Genomic DNA, 18888 nt, shown 5'->3' on the forward strand with positions numbered 1-18888 from the left:
CGCTGACAGTGTCTCCGACAAAAGGCATTCTAGTTTATCAAGGACCGTCGGATCGCGATCGTGCGGCTCGACCAGGCTGTAATCATGCATGGCAAAAGTAATGATCGATGGGAACGCGCACTCGTAAACAAAGCCACCATTACGTCTAAAACAACAAGCGACGCCAGCTGGGAGAAACCAAAGCTGTCCCGGTGTTGTTTCCCCACCCTGACGAAGAAGGCAACCTGGGAACTGCATCCATGATTTCATGGAGCACCACACAAACCTACATGAGGGGATAAAAGAAAGATGAAGTTGATGGGGGCTGCTCTTTGGATATATGTGGCGGCATAACTCTGCGGATGCTCTGCTTCATCCACTGCAGGGGGTCAAAAGCACAGCCTCATCCACTGCCAACAAATGCAGTGGGTTGTTTGAGCCCTTTGGGACATACATATTTCCTGCATTTAGCTGACGCCAAACCAAACCCAATGCAGCTTTTCTCTTGCTCCTTTGAAGAAGGTAAGCCACCTGTGGCTATCATGCCAGCTTCCTGCCTGTTTCATGTTCTCTGTGTACTCTTATGACTTTGATTAAGCAAACGAAGGTGACTCGTAACTAGAATGTTGTCACGCTTGTTGTCTTTTAGTAGCCCAAGATGTGATGCTTCACCTGATTTCGGACTTACTTTTCTACGTCTGCTGCAAATAATTCACCCAATGCTCTGCTAATAAAATGATGCCCTCGTATTGTTTGGTGCGATAACTATTACACCATTAGGCAGAAAGGATATGATGCTGAGAACCTTTCTTTTGTTTAGAGAATTTACAAGTAAAGACATCATCTCTAACCTACGTATATGTATCCCAAAAGAATTCCAATCCTACATATTTGACAGAATGTTTGATGAAATGTATACGAACGCTTCTTTCATGTGGATGACTCACACTGCAACCTTCGCAGGCAGGCTGGAGGAAGAAGAAGATAAACTCCGCGACGGGCGCCAACACGGATATCAAAGCAAGCCGTGAGCTGCTGCTGACACGCGGTCCACCATACAGCCACACGCAGCTCCAACGTACGGCCAGACACCTGAGGCGGGACACGCGTCAAGAAAGCAGTCGTTGACTGTACTCTCTCTCACAGGGTGCGTCGCAGGCTTCGCCTGTTCTCCCGTGCGATGTTAGTGTGGGGAGTCACAGGCTTCGCTTCCTTTTTTTCCTTGTTTGTGTTACGCTTTCCCCTTCAAATTCCACCAACTTTGTCCATACTATATCGGCCTTTTCTGATCCAAACAGAGATATACTAGTAATACAGATTTATATGGGAAAACGGGTTGCATGGGAAGCGAGCTCGTCGTCGTTATATAGTCGTGGAAGAAAGAGAGCAGCCCCAACGGACAAGAGAAGGCCATCGAGATATTGAGAGACCATCCGCTCTTCTTCTCCGCCGCCAGGATGCTCCGCCTTGTCTCCCGGTACGTCCTCCGCCTTTGTCCTCTCAAACTTGTGGAGACTGAGTATTTAAGCTGACGATGGTGTCTATTCTTCTCGATTTGTGATTACACTGGCTCGGAAATTAAGCAGGAGAGTGGCCGTGGCCGGAACGAAGGAGAGTTCATGGCGAAAACAGGTCAAGTTCTCGTCGGCGAGGCAGAGAGGCAGGTGAGTCTGCTATGCGTTGAGGTGGCAAACTCGTTCCTGTCGTCTACAGTTAACTGATATGGCAATGATTGATAGGTTAACTTGTAGCATCTAAATTATGAGCTTCTTGATGTCTCGTCGGTAAATCTCTATGGATGAGCGTCTGTTTCCCTCTGCGAAATGCATGGTTGCAGGTTGGAGGGGAAGGTGGCTCTGATCACCGGAGGAGCAGGTGGGCTGGGCAAGGCCGCGGCACGTGAGTTCATCGAAGAGGGCGCCACCGTCGTCCTCGCTGACGTCGACGCGTTACTGGGCGAGCAAGCCGCCCAACAGCTCGGCCCGCACGCCCAGTTCGTGGAGTGCGACGTGACCGTCGAGCAACAAGTGGCCGAAGCTGTCGACTTCGCCGTGGCCCGCCACGGCCGCCTGCACATCATGCACAACAGCGCCGGCATCGCTGGCCCGCCGATGGCCCCCGACGTCGCCCGCCTCGACCTGGCTGACTTCGACCACGTCATGGGCGTCAACGTCCGCGGAACCCTGGCCGGAATCAAGCACGCGGCCCGCGTCATGGCCCCAACCGGCTCGGGCTCCATCATCTGTATCTCAAGCGTCAGCGGGCTCATGGGAGGGCTCGGCACGCACCCATACACCATCTCCAAGTTTGCGGTGACCGGGATCGTGAAGTCGGTCGCCGGCGAACTGTGCCGCCGCGGGGTCCGAGTCAACTGCATCTCGCCATTCGTGATCCCGACGCGGCTGGTGGTGGATCAGTTGGCTCAGATATACGGCGACGTGGGAAGGCAAAAGATAATGGAGATAGTGGATGGTTTGAGCGAGTTGAACGGAGCAAAGTGTGAGGAGATCGACGTCGCCAAGGCAGCCGTTTACCTGGCGTCGGACGATTCCAAGTACATCACAGGTCATAACCTGGTGCTCGACGGGGGATTCACAAGCTACAAGCAGCTAAATCTGCCGACGCCCGACAGGCTCGAGCTATAGTTGTCTTTGTTTCCTGCTCCTTTGGCGCAAAGTACATGTCAGGATATAGTTTGCTGCAACCTGTGTTTTGCTTGTTTTCTGTGCATCCTAACTACAGCGGACAGTTCAACTCTAGAAGATCATGCCGAGGCCGGAAGAGGAAGAGAGCAACCATTTCCTCCATGACTAACATAAGCTTCATCTACCTGGCTTGGATAGGAACTGCGCAACCGGCGGTCTGCCTGCATTGCCATCAGTGGCATCTGGAATTAGTGCTTATTGATGACAGCCATGTGAGATGTTGGTCCTCGAATCACAATGTTTCTACCTTTGCCCACCATGCTTCCATCAATAGAACTATATCACATTACCAACACATTTATGCAATTAATCCAGTGAATATATATATATATATATATATAAAGGAAAATAAGCATAAAACCACTGCCTAATGAATAGACCAATTTATTAGAGCCCAAGAGCCCAGAATTGGGTTAAGTAGATGGCTATAAGAATGAATAGGCCCAAGATGAAGTGGCCCAAGACAAATCTGGGCTCTGATAACTTGGTCCAATGATGGGGTTGGGTGGTTCTATGCTTATTTTTCTTAAAATCAAAATTTATATATATATATATATATTAATGTATTTTATTGGATAATTAATTTTAATTGAAAGAGATACATATGCTAATTGTGTAGATAACATTTTGAGAAGTTCTTCTTCTCTTGTTGGTTTTATATTTTGAGATTATTAGAGTCGCACAGCTTTAATTCAGCAGGTGATGCATCATAAATCCTTCTTCTCACTCTCAGTCTTGTCTCGCTGTCTTTTGCTGCAGTGGTGCTAATTTTCTTGGTCAAAGAACACACACGATGAACTGTTTGGGTTGCAGTCTGTGGACAACGACAAACCAGGTTTGGCAGTAACCATCAGTGCGAGATGCATGAAAGCTGAGGAAACCCATCCGAGTTGAATAGAAGCAATCACGAGATACTTGGCTTCCCCTCCCATCCTCTTCTCTCTCCACTTTATTCCCACCTTGCATCTCTCTCTCTCTCTCTCTCGTATCCCTGTTTGTCTCCTCTACCATAAATAACGCTGTGCCTGGGACCTCTTCCGGCCGTTAAAGCACAGCCCCACCTCTCCGTCTACCTCAGTTGGTGATTGCCCAATTTACCAGGGAATACTGCAGACCTCCATCTCTTTCTCGAGTTATTACCACTTCCCTTGGAAGAATAACAGATGTGGTCCTTAGAGATGCATTCATCATGACATTACTGTCCTTCAATACCTTAAAAGAAAGCCTCTCCTTCTCCCTACTCATTTTTTTTACCTTCCTTTTCTACAGCTGCAATCAGAATCATGTTCTTCTGTAGTTTGGACAATGATGCATGAGATAAGATATGGAATGCATGGTGTTTCTACATGAGGTTGCAGGCTACAATATCCCTTACCTGCTGTATCATTCTACCTCACAACAAAAGAGCATCTGTTCTGCTCCTCGAAGTGTTGGCATCAAGAGGTTACTGGACTAAGCTCCCTCGGCACTGTCGAAAAGGACTTCCCCATGTCTGTGTTCCCTTCTCGCTCCATCATCCAACACAAAACAAAGCTTTATGTCCTTCACATGGATATGGCTGGCCTCATTTGTTGACTACCGATACCACTTGGACCACTCATCGATCTGTAGATGAGTAATGTTTTGTTCCGCACACAACTAAAGTTACTGCAGCAAATGACAAGGTTTGTAGTAGATGAAAAGCTAGCAGATCACAGCAGCTTCCAACAGCAAACAATGCTGGAATTCTTGGCCAAACTGATGTGAATTGTACTGTGAGACCTACAGAGATTAATTGTATGAAGACATGAGCATTGTTCACCGCCTGTCAATGGTCTGTGGACTCTGCCGGTGATGATGAGCAGAGCCTTTGCTCGTGGGCATATTGGGGATTCCGACATGGCAATAATAGGAAGTGACAGGAAAGGAGCGGAAGGCCACCACGCCACACGTCTGCTGCTCTCCCTTCGTGAAACGCAATGGTTTGAATGCATCCCCTCGCAGGCGGAGTGCTGCGAGCTCTGAAACGGTAGAGAAAAGGTTAAAAGGCCTTAATACCCAACCCCACACCGTCTTCTGTCTTCTTCTGTAACGCGGAGAGAGGACAGGAGCGGCCATGCTCTCGGGGATCAATGGCGGGGTGTGGACGGAAGGAGGAGGCGACGAGGACGACGCCGCGTCGTGGACGAGAGCGAACGCGTCCAACGCCAGTAGCGGGGTGATGGGAGGGCGCAGGGACGAGCTCGGCCTCCTCAGCTTCAAGTCCATGCTGGACGACGACGACGACAACGACTGGTACCTGGGCAGCGCCGCTGCCTCCAACCCCGTGCCGCCTGCCGCCTCCCACCATTCCTTTCAGGCGTTCCAGACACATCAGGAGCTCACGGACGTGGCCTTTCCCTCGAATGTTTCGCCGCACGAGGCCCTGATGCTCCCACCCGTCGTCAACCTCGATCAAAACCAGCCATTTTTCACTGCAAAATCAGCCCTTTCCTCTCTCTTCGTCTCGGTTAGCTCCAACCCCTTCGACACCGGGTTTGGTGTCGGCTGCGACGCCCCGGGGTTTCTCCAGGCTTCCCAAGTGTCCAATTTCCCGGTCATGATGAACAGAGGTTGTGGCGGGGGAGGAGTCCTTGGTTTTGCAGGAATGGGGGCGGGCGAGCAGCTTGGTTGTCCCGATCTGAGCTCCGGAGCCGCATTCTCTGGTGACCATCTGCTGCCCTCGTCCGGGCACTGTTCTGGTTCCAGCTCCGGTGCCGCCTTCGGCCCCATGGGCTTCGACGGCTTCGAGAGTTCTCCATTTCTCAACCGGCCCAAGGTGTTGAGGCCTCTGGAGATCTTCCCGCCCGTGGGTGCGCAGCCCACTCTGTTCCAGAAGCGGGCGGCCGCCGCTCTTCGGCAGAATTCATCAGTTTCCGGCGAAAAAGGTGGTCTCTTGGGGCTTTGGGAGTGGGAAGGGGTGGTGCCGGGGAACCGTGGGAAGACTGAGTTGGAAGAAGAGAGCAACAAGAGGAGGAAGGGGAATGAGGAGGATGAGATGGACGACGGGAGCATCGACGCATCGGGATTGAATTATGACACGGATGATGCTGCAGCGGAGAATGTCATAGGTGAGGAGAACGCAAATGGCGGCGGCGGTTGTGGAGGTAGCAACTCTTATGCCAACAGCACGGTGACCGGAGGTGGAGATCAGAAAGGGAAGAAGAAGGGCCTGCCTGCGAAGAACTTGATGGCCGAGAGGAGGAGAAGGAAGAAGCTCAATGACCGGCTTTACATGCTTAGGTCTGTTGTTCCCAAGATCAGCAAGGTAAAGACTTGTATCCTCCACTTCTTCTTTACAGTGTAAAATTGTAGGATTCAACATAGATTGTAATCTGCACACGTAAAATTTATACAACAACACATAGATTCCATTTGGTTTTTAGCTGCAAGATTTCTAGTGACTTACTATCTCTAGCTATTGGAGAGTTCTGCATTGCTATGATTAAATGGACTCGAGTCCTTTGCAAATAACAACTTATCAGTAATCCTATTTACGCATTGTTTAGTAATAAATTATTGATAGCGCTCCTATGCTGCGTCGAACGAAACATACAATTTGTTTTATCTACTATTTGAATGTGAATTTGGATATCCTCACACACACATTGTTATCTGCACATTTTAGATCTTCATTGAACACAAATCATTACATTTTCATAGGACATATTCCAGGAAGATCTTATCATTTTATTTGTGTTCTTTCTGAGCTCAGCATCAAAGGTGATTTTGGATATCCTCACTCGCACGCACATTGTTGTCTGCACATGTTAGATATTTATTATACAGAAATCATTACATTTTTTACAGGGATATTTTCCTGATTCAGTCAATGAAGATCCTATCTTTTTATTTGTGTTTTTTCCGAGTTCGGTACAACTAATCAATCTGGTCTTGTTAGATGGACAGAGCATCCATTCTTGGTGATGCAATTGAGTACCTGAAAGAGCTTTTGCGAAGGATCAACGACCTTCACAATGAACTCGAATCGACACCTTCCAGTTCTTCGGTGCCTGTTACAAGTGCAACAAGCTTTCACCCGTTGACGCCAACACTACCCACTTTATCATGCCGTGTGAAGGAGGAGCTCTGCCCAAGTTCTGTACCAAGCCCAAATGCTCAGCCAGCAAGAGTGAGTATCTATGCATGAGCCTCTTGTTTTTTTCATTTACTGCCAATATAAAATATTGCCATCTCTTATGCTAATTTCCAGGAGTAGCAACTTAACTGAATGAACTCTTCCTTTTCTAAAATGTAGTGAGCACTGAAAGATGCAGCTTTTGTTGATCAAGTAGACTTCGTTATGTTTTTTGTAAATTTGATAACTGGTCAATCTGATGTAATCCTCACAAACTACAATTGCTAATCGATGCAAATGTATGCTAGCCATTTGTCGCAAGACATAAAGGCCCAAATGCCATATACAAATATTTACCTTATTACTTGAACCTCACAACCGCGGAACAATCTTTTGATTTTTCATATATTCATCTAAATTATTGTCCTCAGAAAATTAGATGGCTGCTTGCATTCACTTTGTTTGATCTTAAACTTCTTGACAAACAATCCTTGTCATCCCAGGAACGTAAGATCAGAATAGACTATAAAAAGCATGGTTGCCAATTTTACTGGACTGGGTCTTCAAGGTTTCTACTTTTTTGCTGCTATGTGACAAACTGATCTACACTGCTTATTTTATAGGTTGAGGTCAGGGTAAGAGAAGGCCGAGCAGTTAACATTCATATGTTTTGTGCCCGAAGACCTGGCCTATTGCTCTCCACTATGAGGGCACTCGATGGCCTTGGAATTGACATCCAGCAGGCTGTCATCAGCTGTTTCAATGGGTTTGCCATGGATGTTTTCCGAGCTGAGGTAAGCTTTGGTCTCATCGTATCCTTATATTAACAAAATTCATTACATCCTCTCATCTTTTAGCTGGGTTTGCCTCATTGTTTACTTGCCAAGGATGGTAATCTTTTTTCTTGTTCCCTTATCAGCAATCCAAGGAAGGTCCTGGTGTTCTGCCAGAAGATATCAAGGCGGTGCTCTTAAACTCTGCCGGCTTCGATAATACAGTGTCATGAGAAATCAAGGAGAATCAGAAATTGCATTGATTTTAATGGTGCTCAGAGGGTGCTTCTAAGTTCTAGCCATTTTATATATCGTTTTAAAAGCAGTAATGAAGAGGTCATGTGAGCATTTCAGCAATTTCTTAGCATTTTGTGTTTCATATCTTAAGGAAGGTGTCGATGTCACACATCACTAAGCTAGTTCTGTAGCCAATGAACAGTTTGTTACTCTTTCATCATGGAATAAGAGTTTACCGTGGAATATTTGTATCATCCGACATGACTAATTTGTTCGACTTCAGTTTCGCATAGTATCATGGTGAATTGGATTAGTGGAAGCCTGTCTTGCTCTTCTACGACCTCTTTCGGATGTAATTTCATGTTGAATGTGTGCTAGCGCTCAGTAACTTTTCCCTTCTCCCTTGTAGTTAAACTTCCCTTTCAGAAACTAATTAAACCCAAGTATTTGCTTTTTGTTTACTAACAATGGCATGCAATTGACATGAACAACAAGCTTTATCTGATGAGGTTGAAATCTGATCTGTCCAGTTATTCTGAAACCAATGGAAAGGACTGCTGAGTAATTGCATGGAACAAGGTTGAAGTGCTGAAAGAGTTGCAAGTCTCTGCAGCTGATCTGTTCTTTCATGTTCTTTAATTGCTATCCGTCATGGCTTCTCATCCGTGTTCTGAAGAGAGATGCCATCGGATGATGTGGATTGAATCTGTGTGGCCTGACAGGTCTGGACCTCATCTCCCTTATCTTTGGTCCAGCAAATGGATGCACCCTCATTAAATTCATTCATTTATATCGTGTTGGTGCCATCGTCCTCTCAGCTTCCACTGCACATCACCAGCTCACTGGCCAGTGTCATCACTGACAAGATCCTCGACCGTCACCAGCTCACTGACCTCTTTGTTGTTACTGTTGTTTCTGTCACATTCTCGGGTCATTCATCCCCCATACTGCCATCAAGACAAACCATAGCTGGAGCCATTACCCTGGAGATAAAAGAGTGGCAACCTTGTTCAGAAATGAACTGTTTTCTGGGTCTGCACAGTATCGATTTCTCAGTCATTTTGTGTCATCAGGTTGCGGCGCATCTTCGCATTGCTATCAAATCTCTGGTGTGATCCCCATGACTCGAACTGCAAGCGGATGATGACACTATCTAGTTTCTGCTGCCACATGGATGTCCCCAAAAGCTTTCAGAAGTCCTCAGAGGCAACAGTGACAACTAAAAGGCTGCTTGATTGGCTTCTTCTGCTTGGAAGTATTCAAACCAGAAGCTAGACCGGTGAACAGTGAAACGAGCTTTATCATGGGTTGGTTCCTCCAAAGCAGCAGCATCGAGATACTTTGACAGGTACTAGGAACTGAGATCCATGGTATTTATCCATCATGAAGAAGAATGGCATCTAGATCAGCAGGTACACATGCATCAGTCCTTCACACAGTATTTGGTCATCTAAAATACTCATAATGATAAATGTAGGACTCTCTTTGTTGGAACTTTCTCGGGGCCTTGTCTCTCTCGAAGAATTGCGTGTGTACTTGTTGTTTGAATGGGATGATGACACTTGATAAGGGGTGTCTCATTTGAACTGGCAACAGCCCCTCGGTGGGATCTGAAAAGGTGAAGCTAATTCCTATTTTGTTATTCTGCCTTTAGCAAATCGTATGCTTTAGAGTTTCGATAGGCAACAGCTAAAAGTTTGGGTGAATATGGTGAAGAGGTTTGTATGGCAAAGCTGACAAACATAATCGAAGAGATTAAGCGAAGGGAACGTTTCTCTGTCTCAGGATCTCAGCCAGCGGTTGCATATCGATGATGAAGTGGATATAGATAGTCAACGTACGTCGGTGCCCGAAAACACTAGCCGACTCGCATGGAGTATCGTATGAGCCAGTTGTGGATTAACATGGTATATTTGGATAAGATGTCGTCGATTCATAGTGGGCTTCAAAGATGAGAGAGAGAGAGAGAGAGAGAGAGAGAGAGAGAGAGAGAGAATGGACCGCGAATCGATCCCAAGTGGCTGCAATGTTTCCTGGTAGTCACCAGCATTAACGGCAATAGTAGCGTATTACGCCCACAAAATGGTGGCAGCAGCATCCGTAGGCTTGCAGAATCCTGTCGAGCAAAGCACAAGGAAAAGGAGCGATCACGATCACCATGTCCGCGTTTTCTCTGCCCGTCGTTGTAGCTTGGCCTTGAAACAGAGATGCTCTGCTTCTTGGTGCAGTTCCTTTTGGAGGACTTATTGCTATCTTCCTCCCTTCAGACCATGCAAGTTCCATGGTCTAGAGAAGCCGTGTTGTGCTGTCTCTGTAGGATGCGATCACCAACCAACTATGCCAACTATGGGGAAAAGGTGAACACATGTCCGATCGCTAGCATTTCTCCGAAAAAGGCTCCTCAAATAAAACTCAAGAATAACATGCGTTGGTTACAGACTGGATTCCAGACGAAACAAAGCTGATAACCACGGGCTCATCACGCTAACAAAATTTGAATGTGATCCAAAATTTGAATGTCGACAAGCGTGCGTCCATGTTTGAGCTGTAGGAGGCAGTCGACTTCACAGCTACCACCACAAGCTCGAGATGATACAGAGGCCAGCCAGCCAGCCCTGTGGCGATGCTACCTGCCCACTAACCAAATGTCTCTTTCGTGGAACCAAATTCTGGAAATTAGATGTGCTCAACAAACCCATGTCCCTTTCACAGAGCCAGAAAGAAGCAGAAAAGATGGGATCATGATTCCGCTCTAACGTTATCCACAACACAAACACATTTGAGCTGCATCCAAGGTTGGTTCAACTTGTTACAGGGAAAGCCTGTATATTGTCAGCTGGAGTCGGATCAAGCATCAACCAAGTAGCTCCAAAGACACACTGTCGATATTAGGCTTTTTTAACTTCTTGCGGAACCAGTGGGGCAATAAGCACACAGAATTTAGAGCTCACACAGAGAAAGAAGTGAAGATAAAATCTACAATAGCTATTTCATTAGACGTATAATTTGATCAAACCAAAGCCTATAAACAAGCTCTAAGGTTCATTCCAAGAAAATGTATCATGACACACGAGTGACAAAAACGATAGGGAATGTGAGTTATAAATATATAATAGACGGATAAGCTATTTACATGGTAGGTGCAAAGGATTAAGACCTACCTTACCTATCCGGTATATATATACCAAAAGGGGCCTTGTAAGCAAAATTACAATACCACCAAAACTGCAGGAAATAAGAAAGGTTCCATGCCCCAGCCTAGGGCCAGCAGCAGGCATACGGAGGACAAGATGGGGCTTACCAGCAAGCACAAAGTATCTCAAAAGTTAGACCCACCACAAAAAAGCTACTTTCCACATTGTTTTTTTCTTTTCTCGACATCTTTAAAAAGCCTGCACAAGGCAACAGACAGACAAGAAAGATGAGTCCTTTTCAGTTTTGATCATCTGAAAACAAAAAAGGATGCTCCAAATTGGAGCACAAGTTTTTCTACGAGTATATTTTGATAATTGGTCTATGGGCCGGTCATTTTGGTATAAAAATAAAAGCTCAAGGGGCATAAAAAACTCCTCTGCACCTTTGATGTAACTGTGTAAATATTTAATGGCACTAAATTAATAGCATGAACAAACAAAAGGTAGGCATAGACATATGGTTTGCACAAAAGACACATTCATTAAGTAACATGCTTTTCCATCACACTAAGCACAGCAAAATCTGCATACCGCGTCAACACCTGGACAGCCCTCGGAATTGTCAGGGTCAGGAGTAGGCACAGGGCCATTTGTTTCTTTGCCAGCTATTTTTTCATCTGAAGCAGCTGGACTCTCTTCAACTCTAGAATTTAGAGTTCCTGGGTTCATCCGGTGGACCTCCTCTCGAGTGTAGATGTATATCTTATGAACCATGTTACAGAATTCACTGCAATCAGCAGCAGGTCAGCCTAAATAGTAACTACCAAAATGATGGAGTAGAAAAAAGGACCTAAACCAAGCACTTACTTCCAGGGATCATCTCCAACAAGCATCATATCACCTTCATTGTCAGTGTACACAACCAACCAATTTTTGTTGGGAGCCACCAGCGCACCCTCAAATTCAAACATTTGATCTAGTTCAGCAATCAGTTCATCATAACCATTGAACTTGGTAAGGTCAACAGATCTACCAAGAGCAATACCTTGCTTATGCACCTGAAATGTGTACACTCAGGTCAGAGGCTAAATCAAAGTAATGGATAATGATCGCTCCATATACTCTACCATATTCTCACAATATAAATGGCTAGCCACAAATCTGCAAATTACTCTATAGCAAGAAGCAATTGAGCTTTCAATATTTACAAATAGAAACTTTTTTATGTAAGTTTGGTCTCAGTTGGCATTCATCCAGCTATGGACCTTCTCATTAAAGCATGAATTCAACAGGACTCCTACTGTGGATTTTCACAAGCAACCCCAGAGAAGTTTTGTATGTTATATAAGAAACCAAATTATTTTGGCTGTTTATTACTTAAACCAAATTTATAAGTTCTCCTTCAAGCTTCTCTATTGTACATCGAATGGGGAAAACCTAAATTGACATATATGATTAACTGATACCTGCATAAAACATGACATAGAAAACATATTTCAGAACCCAGCCACTTAAATCTGTAATCTAGTAAATAATTACATTGCAAGACAGAACTCACCTTAGCAATTGTACCATATGATGCCAAACTCAGATTTGTTAGAAGCATGTCCAACAATGATACAAGAAGTAAAAATTGAAACAGAGGTTACCTTTGTGCAACTCCTAATTGGACCACCTTGCAGCTTGCTCTGGCCTTCTTTAGGTGCTTGTGGACAAGCCTGAATAAGTTTTTCTGCATCACCATTTGTTGGTGTTGTACCAACTAATTTTGCAACTATGGACGACTCAGAATGTTTGTCAGCCTCCAAGCCAAGTGGTTGAGGCAATGTTGAAGTTTGACAGCTATGTGATATCAAAATATCCGCTGAGTTGCTCTGCGGCACAGCTGATTCAGAGATCATCGGGCTGCTATTTATATGAAACCCAAATAGCTTATAACCACTACTTGCTTTTGGCTTTGCCACATCAATTTGGGATGGCACCAGCGGCTGGGGTTTGATGACCTTTGGTTGTGGCTGGTTATCTTTTCGAGACTCTGGCATCATATGCTCTAACCAATTCAGTGAAGTTTGATCACCTCCTAAACCCTGAAACTCAGAAAGACCACCCTGCATGCCACATCTATATCTTTCAGCTTTTAGATGAGAAATCTCACCAACTTGCGAGGATGTCTTCAAGTTGCATTCACCCATGCTAAAATCTGAATGTGGAGGCATCAGCGACCATGAGCCAGGAGAATAGTTATGTCTGGACTCTTGATCTTGGAGGTGAGGCTTTGAAAGGCTTTTGTCACCTGAATTATGCTCAAGGAGTGGTGAGCGAAACCCACTAGAATCAGGAGCCCGGAATCCTGACAATATCTCAGCACAGGTTTGCTCATGCCTCTTTGTGTGCATCCAGCTATCTGATCCAAATCGTCTCTGAGAAGAAACATCGTTTTTCTCTTCAGCATTTGTCGACCACATGATCGATTTTTTAGCAGCACCTGACTCATTACTATCAGCAAAAGCACTTCTCAAGGTCATGATTTCTTGACCTTGCAAGACCCTAGGGCTTCCATGTGATTGGGAAGGGTCTGCAATGACTTTCGGAGCAGCTGAGTAGCATGTCACAATGGTCAATTTTATCTTTAAAATGCATCACGACAAGTGCAATATTAGGGCCATGAAAATGATACTTTACCTTCTTTTCTTAGAATAGATGAGTCGGGGGAATAAGAAAATGCAGCTGTTCGAGGCTTTTTTGGCCTAGGCATCAAAAGGGGATTGAGAGGAGGAGGTGTCAGAGCAGGCTCAATTTTCCATGGTGAAACCCTGTCCGGACGAGGAATTGAAGATGTCTCATCCCACCGTACCTAAAAGTTAAAACATAGTGCTACTCAATTTAATTCAAGGAATATTATCAACAAATCAGGATAAGTTACCTTGAGACATTTCCATTTTGATCCAGGCCACCTGCTAGAGTCAGAATCTCCTATGCCAACAATGGTTCCGGTGAACCTTTAAGCATAAATAGTTTTGTAGTCAGAAAATATTCTACCGAACTTGAAGTGCTGCTAAAGTGACCTGATGCATAGAGTGAAGTGAAATAAAAAAAGCTTATACCTCTGTTCTGGGGCCTCTTCGCCTTCAAATCTCATTTTGAACCTCATCCCTACAGAATGGTTCCTCTTGATAGACTCCACATATTGATCAAAAGGCACAATGAACTCTGATGGGCTAGTCCTGTCGGAACAACCAAACAGACAAGGTAGATGAATGATGTGTAAGATCGGTTTGTATAACAATCACCAGCAGTGGCTTGGAAAGTAATGAGAACATTCTAGTCTTTGTAAAATTTCTCTTGACCATTAATTAAAATCAATGACGAAATACCATTTGCCTTATTATGTGTGATATGATGCATGGAATTCAAAGCAAAGCCCGCATACCGTGGTTTGTAGTAAACTGTAAACATGGTTCCAGTGTTGACAGCATGCCATGCTGTGGCAAGGACACCCAGGTGCATACTATGACTGGATATAACCGAAGATGGAACATTATTCTGCTGTCTCATTGCACGTCTCACTCCAACACGGAGTTCGCCATTCTCCCCTCTGCCAGCCGTGTAGCAACCACTTAGAATATAATACTAAAATTTATGTATGTCAGGTGAGCATGGACATTAACAGACCTTAGAAATATAAAGGCATCACCGGCAACGAGCCTCTTAGAACTAACAAAGACACTCCAACCGCTTTGAAGTAGGTGTCTTCGTGGTTGACCTAGTTTAAAGACAACAGAGCAAATAATAAGGCCCACAACTACAATAACTTTAGATCAGGTGGACAAAGTCAAAAGCACAGTACATATCTAACTAGATTTCAGTTTAAGCATATGAAGGTTAACGATAGAATCATGTCATTATGATCACAACTTCAACCTGCAAAGTACAATAGTCAGAGATACTAAACTACTTGTCTACAAAAGATTAATGAAAAAGAAAACAATGTATTATGACAAGCCAACTTCGAGATGCCAACTTTATAGTCTGCACATTATCAAAGATATGGGCATATGTTTCTCACATAAAGACCACGATCATTTGGTAAAAAAGAGACAGGTAGTGCCATTCTTATGACTATTTACCAAATCTTAGAGGATCCAAAGCCCACAATCAGACCACACCTAGGACAAATGGTATAGGCAATAAACTTATAATACCCCGAAAGATGTGGCGGAAGCGCCATTCTACTCCGTGCAAATCCTTAGCCACCAGTTCTTGACTTGGCGGCTGCCTGCTCATATCCTGATCACCAACCAAATAATCAACAAAAAGCAAAATCTTACACAGAGAATCCACCGGGCGAGAGAAAAACAGATTTGAATTCTATACCAGCGGAGGTAGGCACTCATCAGCATGCCGTCTTAGCACCGAGAATCCACCATGTGTGCTTGTATCAGATGCAGTCAGTGTCTTGCAGAAAGAATACACATGAGGCCGTGGTGGTGGAGGCGGAAGCATCTCCTTCTCCACTGTGTCATCTTGCTGGACTAACAGCAACTTCGTTAAAATCCAAAAGAAAACTCTTTAACTTCTCTTCATAGCTCAACAAAAAGTTCATAGTAAACAACCCAAAAGTATACAAAATGATTAGGTTTTGAAGAGATACCTTCGAATCAGGGATCAAAGTCACCTGGGCAAATACCTCATCAGTGTCCGGCTCAGCCTATCAACAAACGAATCATTTTTTAATGATAAAACCGAAAAAATGAGGAGAATTCCTTATTTCTAGGGGTTTCATGACAGCACCTTCAGTCGGACATCCATAACGCGACAAGGGATCTTCCATGGAATGTTGTAAACCGGCATCTGCTGGTCCGCCACCTGATTAGTGGACGCTTCAACCTAAAACAACCAGCAATAGTTGGGAGGTAAGGAGAAGGCGAACAAACATAGAGAAGTCCTAAGAATGGTAAGTGAAACCCCATGAATCCGAAACTTTGGAGGTAATTCAAGCGAAAATTGGATTTTATGAGAATTCCCATGTCGCACCTGCTCTATATGCCCCTGTGGGAAGTAGAAGACCCTCTCCCCAAATCTGGGAATTGTCACCAGAGGACCAGCGCAAGCCAGCCAGAGCTCCGTGTACAACGCATCCTCGGAATCTGAAACAAAAGCCACGCCAAAAATCAAAATCAAAACCTTGCATCGACAGCAACAGCAACACACACCACCACCACCGGCGATCGGGGATGAAACCCACCTTTCCCGCTGACAGCGCCGCCGGAGTACTCCATGCTTCCCTCGGCATCGCCCCCCCTCACCGGCGCGCCCTCGTGCGGCTCGCTGCACCCCGACGACAAGCTCTGCCCTCGCCCTACGCTGCTCCCCTTCACCGACACCTCCGATGACGCCATCAACTTCCTTTCCAAGGCCACCAAAATCCACCTCGAAACCTCAATTTCCACATCCACCACCGATTCAACCAAAAGAACCCATCATAAACCCTAAATTGAAGCTCCCAAACACCTCCCGGTACCTCAAAGCGATCGAGATCCAACGCAGTAGTCGAAATCAACAAGCAAGAAAAGGCCTCTGCATATGCCCAGTAGACCCTACACAATCGCCCGTCTCCGCTACCCCCTCCTCCTATCGCTTCTCCCCAATCTAGTCGGCTCTGTCTCTCTACATCTTCCCTTCTTTTCTTTTCAGCAAAGAGAAGAAAGAGCACAGAAGAGAGGAGAGAGACTTCGTACTGTCCTCGACCATGGCATACCCGGATCCTATCCAAAACATACAGTACAATCAACGGTCCTTCTCAGTTTGACGAACGCACTTAGGGTGAGACCTACGAGAACGAAGGGCCACGAGCAGAATTGGAAAATGTTCAAAGGAAGGTAAGCTCCGTGCGGGATCATCAAGGGACGCTTAACTCGGGTCAAAATCCCGGGACAATCATTTCAACCACGGTCGATCCCCCAACCAGGCCCGGGGTCAACCGAACTCCGTCAAGGTGCCGTTAGATGACCCCTCCAAGGCAACGGAAACGACTTGACGGCGTCCGCGCCTGCCCGTTTCGTCCCCGGAGAGCGCCCATGTCGTGCTATTAACGGACAGTCTCCCGATATTAATAAAATATTATCACCTTTCCCTCCCTTGCTGGTTATGTATATATACATGTATATTAAATTTGATATATTTACGTCTATTTTTAGTCGCTGGATGTGCTCCCGTGGTCCCCGCATCGGAGGAGGACACGTTTCGAGAAACTACCGGGCGATGGTGGAGCCGCGAAGGGTCTCATAATTGAGGGGTGTCGGCACCGGGGAGGTGACCGTAACACCTCCAGCGACCTCATGATGTGCCGTAACGCCTCCTCCGCCACGTTTCAATGCCTTACTCGTCCGAGGTATCCCCCCTCCCTCCCCCGGGCCGGGGCTTTGGCTGTCTCGAACCGGCGAGCAACCGACCAAACTAATCACATGTCGCGTTTTGGTTGCCCACGACCAAGCGTAACAGCTCGTTGCGATCGCTGATTGCTGTTATGTTGATGCAGCTGATCGATAGTTAGCTCCGAGGGCGGATGCGTGGAGGAGTAGGTCGCGGCGACGGGCTACACGGGCTGTAGCATGTGACGCGTGGCTTACGACACGTCACGAGGACCGGTCGCGTGGGAATACTTTTGGCGAGGGAAGGAAAAACGGGTGGGTTGGCGTGGGTGCGGGCCCCAAAGGGATCCGTGGCGGGAGGAACATCAGACCAAGGAGGGTGGGTCCCGACCGTGCCCGTGCCTGAGCCGACAAGCTCTTGCGCGCTTGGCCTGGCAAAGCGGGACCCGCTGCCCTTACCTCAACCGTCCAATTGGAGTAGGCGGTGTGATGAAGTATACATTCTTTGTTCGCAAGCTAATGTAGATTTATTTTCTTTGCGGTGTGTCGCGAGGTGTACAAAAAGAAAAAATCTCGGAGAGGTTGATTCATGTGGCCACGTCAGCGTCATGTATCTTGGGCCGATTATTTTAATGGTGTGTGTAAGACACGAGTGCATGATTTGACCGACTTATTATAAATAAACACACGTCCTTAAAACGACGCGATGGTCGTACGACTGGTCAAACCGTAATAATTGTGATTGCGCGATTATGAGTCCGGCTTTTGGTTGGATGGGCTGGAGAGAAAGGACGACGGTTTCACGTGCACGCGAATGGCGCACAGAGAAGCCACATCGAGGACGGGCACGCATCACGATGATGCGGCAGCTTCTCGGGGCCACGCGCTGAACCAACGTGGATCCGGTTTCGGCCGTTTGCTACGTGCCGTATGCGTACATGGCAGCCTTCTTGTGCGAATCTAATAGTACTATTTGGCATGATCAATCGATACATCGTGTGTCTGTCGTCATACTGCTGTACCACGACAACTGGTGTTGCATACACCCGTCGATACGTACATACGAAGTAAACCTGTGCATGAGCGTAGATGATTAGTCAAAGAAGATGGATGAGCAAATTAGTCAACAAGGCCGGCTGGTCGAAGTCTAGAGCGGGTGAGAGTAGACCGGTGAGCAGGCCTTCTTTCCCGGTTGGTAGCTTGAAATATTCGCACGGATATGCCCGGACCGTGGTTGACCCCCTTGGTTCGGGTAATTCACACTTATCCCAGCGGGACATGATTTGACCAATGTGGTGGCGAGGGGGGATTTGGTGGTTGTGAGACAACCACGTCCCCGGGGGAGGAGGAAGTGACTGAGGTTTGCTTGGTGGCGAGACAAGACAGTGGGTGATGGCGAGGAGGACGGAGGTGAGCTTGGGCAGGTACGCCAAGAGGACGATAAGGATGAGGAAGACCCAAGTGGGGGTTGCTGGCGTGAGTGGAGGACCACCAACAGCCGCACCTGGTTGGATTCAAGTGCCGGGCCCCGCTTGGCCACACCGGACGCTGCTCCTCCTCATCCTCTTCCCTCTTCCACCTCCTGCTGCCGCT

General features: G+C 46.3%; 3 protein-coding genes across 6 annotated transcripts; 2 read left to right on the plus strand and 1 right to left on the minus strand.

Annotated features, from left to right (window-relative positions):
• The first annotated feature begins 377 nt into the window (after positions 1-377).
• Positions 378-2741, plus strand: LOC104000662 (zerumbone synthase-like). Of its 3 annotated transcripts, XM_065086607.1 has the most exons (5): positions 378-501; positions 943-1126; positions 1278-1456; positions 1566-1643; positions 1817-2741. In XM_065086607.1, exons 3-5 carry the CDS (start codon positions 1437-1439, stop codon positions 2622-2624), a joined length of 906 nt encoding a protein of 301 aa, XP_064942679.1. In that variant the 5' UTR covers positions 378-501; positions 943-1126; positions 1278-1436; the 3' UTR covers positions 2625-2741. The 3 variants fall into 3 exon arrangements, with proteins under 3 accessions (XP_064942679.1, XP_009421037.2, XP_018674646.2); XM_009422762.3 differs by lacking the exons at positions 378-501; positions 943-1126 and having other exon boundaries at positions 1187-1456; XM_018819101.2 differs by lacking the exons at positions 378-501; positions 943-1126; positions 1278-1456; positions 1566-1643 and adding an exon at positions 1687-1718.
• Positions 2742-4632: 1891 nt separating this feature from the next.
• Positions 4633-8044, plus strand: LOC104000661 (transcription factor ICE1). The gene is made up of 4 exons (XM_009422758.3): positions 4633-5970; positions 6604-6834; positions 7404-7574; positions 7700-8044. The coding sequence occupies exons 1-4, from the start codon at positions 4780-4782 to the stop codon at positions 7784-7786; spliced, it is 1680 nt and encodes a 559-aa protein (XP_009421033.2). The 5' UTR covers positions 4633-4779; the 3' UTR covers positions 7787-8044.
• A 2710-nt stretch (positions 8045-10754) lies between these two features.
• LOC135595546 (auxin response factor 24-like) lies at positions 10755-16626 on the minus strand. Of its 2 annotated transcripts, none has more exons than XM_065086609.1 (15): positions 16170-16626; positions 15959-16071; positions 15716-15811; positions 15576-15632; positions 15299-15451; positions 15127-15211; positions 14597-14687; positions 14355-14519; positions 14029-14148; positions 13848-13923; positions 13607-13778; positions 12574-13520; positions 11792-11982; positions 11516-11711; positions 10755-11182 (listed from the first exon to the last, which is right to left on the minus strand). In XM_065086609.1, exons 1-15 carry the CDS (start codon positions 16321-16323, stop codon positions 11174-11176), a joined length of 2625 nt encoding a protein of 874 aa, XP_064942681.1. In that variant the 5' UTR covers positions 16324-16626; the 3' UTR covers positions 10755-11173. The 2 variants fall into 2 exon arrangements, with proteins under 2 accessions (XP_064942681.1, XP_064942680.1); XM_065086608.1 differs by having other exon boundaries at positions 15299-15466.
• Positions 16627-18888: the final 2262 nt, after the last annotated feature.

The sequence above is a fragment of the Musa acuminata genome, chromosome BXJ1-10 (genome assembly GCF_036884655.1).
Source record: "Musa acuminata AAA Group cultivar baxijiao chromosome BXJ1-10, Cavendish_Baxijiao_AAA, whole genome shotgun sequence".
Lineage (NCBI taxonomy): Eukaryota > Viridiplantae > Streptophyta > Magnoliopsida > Zingiberales > Musaceae > Musa > Musa acuminata.

Bases quoted from the DNA above. Each gene is read 5' to 3' on its own strand.
- LOC104000662 (XM_065086607.1), top strand. From the start codon at position 1,437: ATGCTCCGCCTTGTCTCCCG. The intron at 1,457-1,565 runs GTACGTCCTCCG...GAAATTAAGCAG, and splicing joins ATGCTCCGCCTTGTCTCCCG to GAGAGTGGCCGTGGCCGGAA. The intron at 1,644-1,816 runs GTGAGTCTGCTA...GCATGGTTGCAG, and splicing joins TCGGCGAGGCAGAGAGGCAG to GTTGGAGGGGAAGGTGGCTC.
- LOC104000661 (XM_009422758.3), top strand. From the start codon at position 4,780: ATGCTCTCGGGGATCAATGGCGGGGTGTGGACGGAAGGAGGAGGCGAC. The intron at 5,971-6,603 runs GTAAAGACTTGT...TGGTCTTGTTAG, and splicing joins TTGTTCCCAAGATCAGCAAG to ATGGACAGAGCATCCATTCT. The intron at 7,575-7,699 runs GTAAGCTTTGGT...TTCCCTTATCAG, and splicing joins TGGATGTTTTCCGAGCTGAG to CAATCCAAGGAAGGTCCTGG.
- LOC135595546 (XM_065086608.1), bottom strand. From the start codon at position 16,323: ATGGCGTCATCGGAGGTGTCGGTGAAGGGGAGCAGCGTAGGGCGAGGG. The intron at 15,812-15,958 runs GTGCGACATGGG...TGGTTGTTTTAG, and splicing joins CACAGGGGCATATAGAGCAG to GTTGAAGCGTCCACTAATCA. The intron at 15,212-15,298 runs GTATAGAATTCA...GTTGGTGATCAG, and splicing joins ATGAGTGCCTACCTCCGCTG to GATATGAGCAGGCAGCCGCC.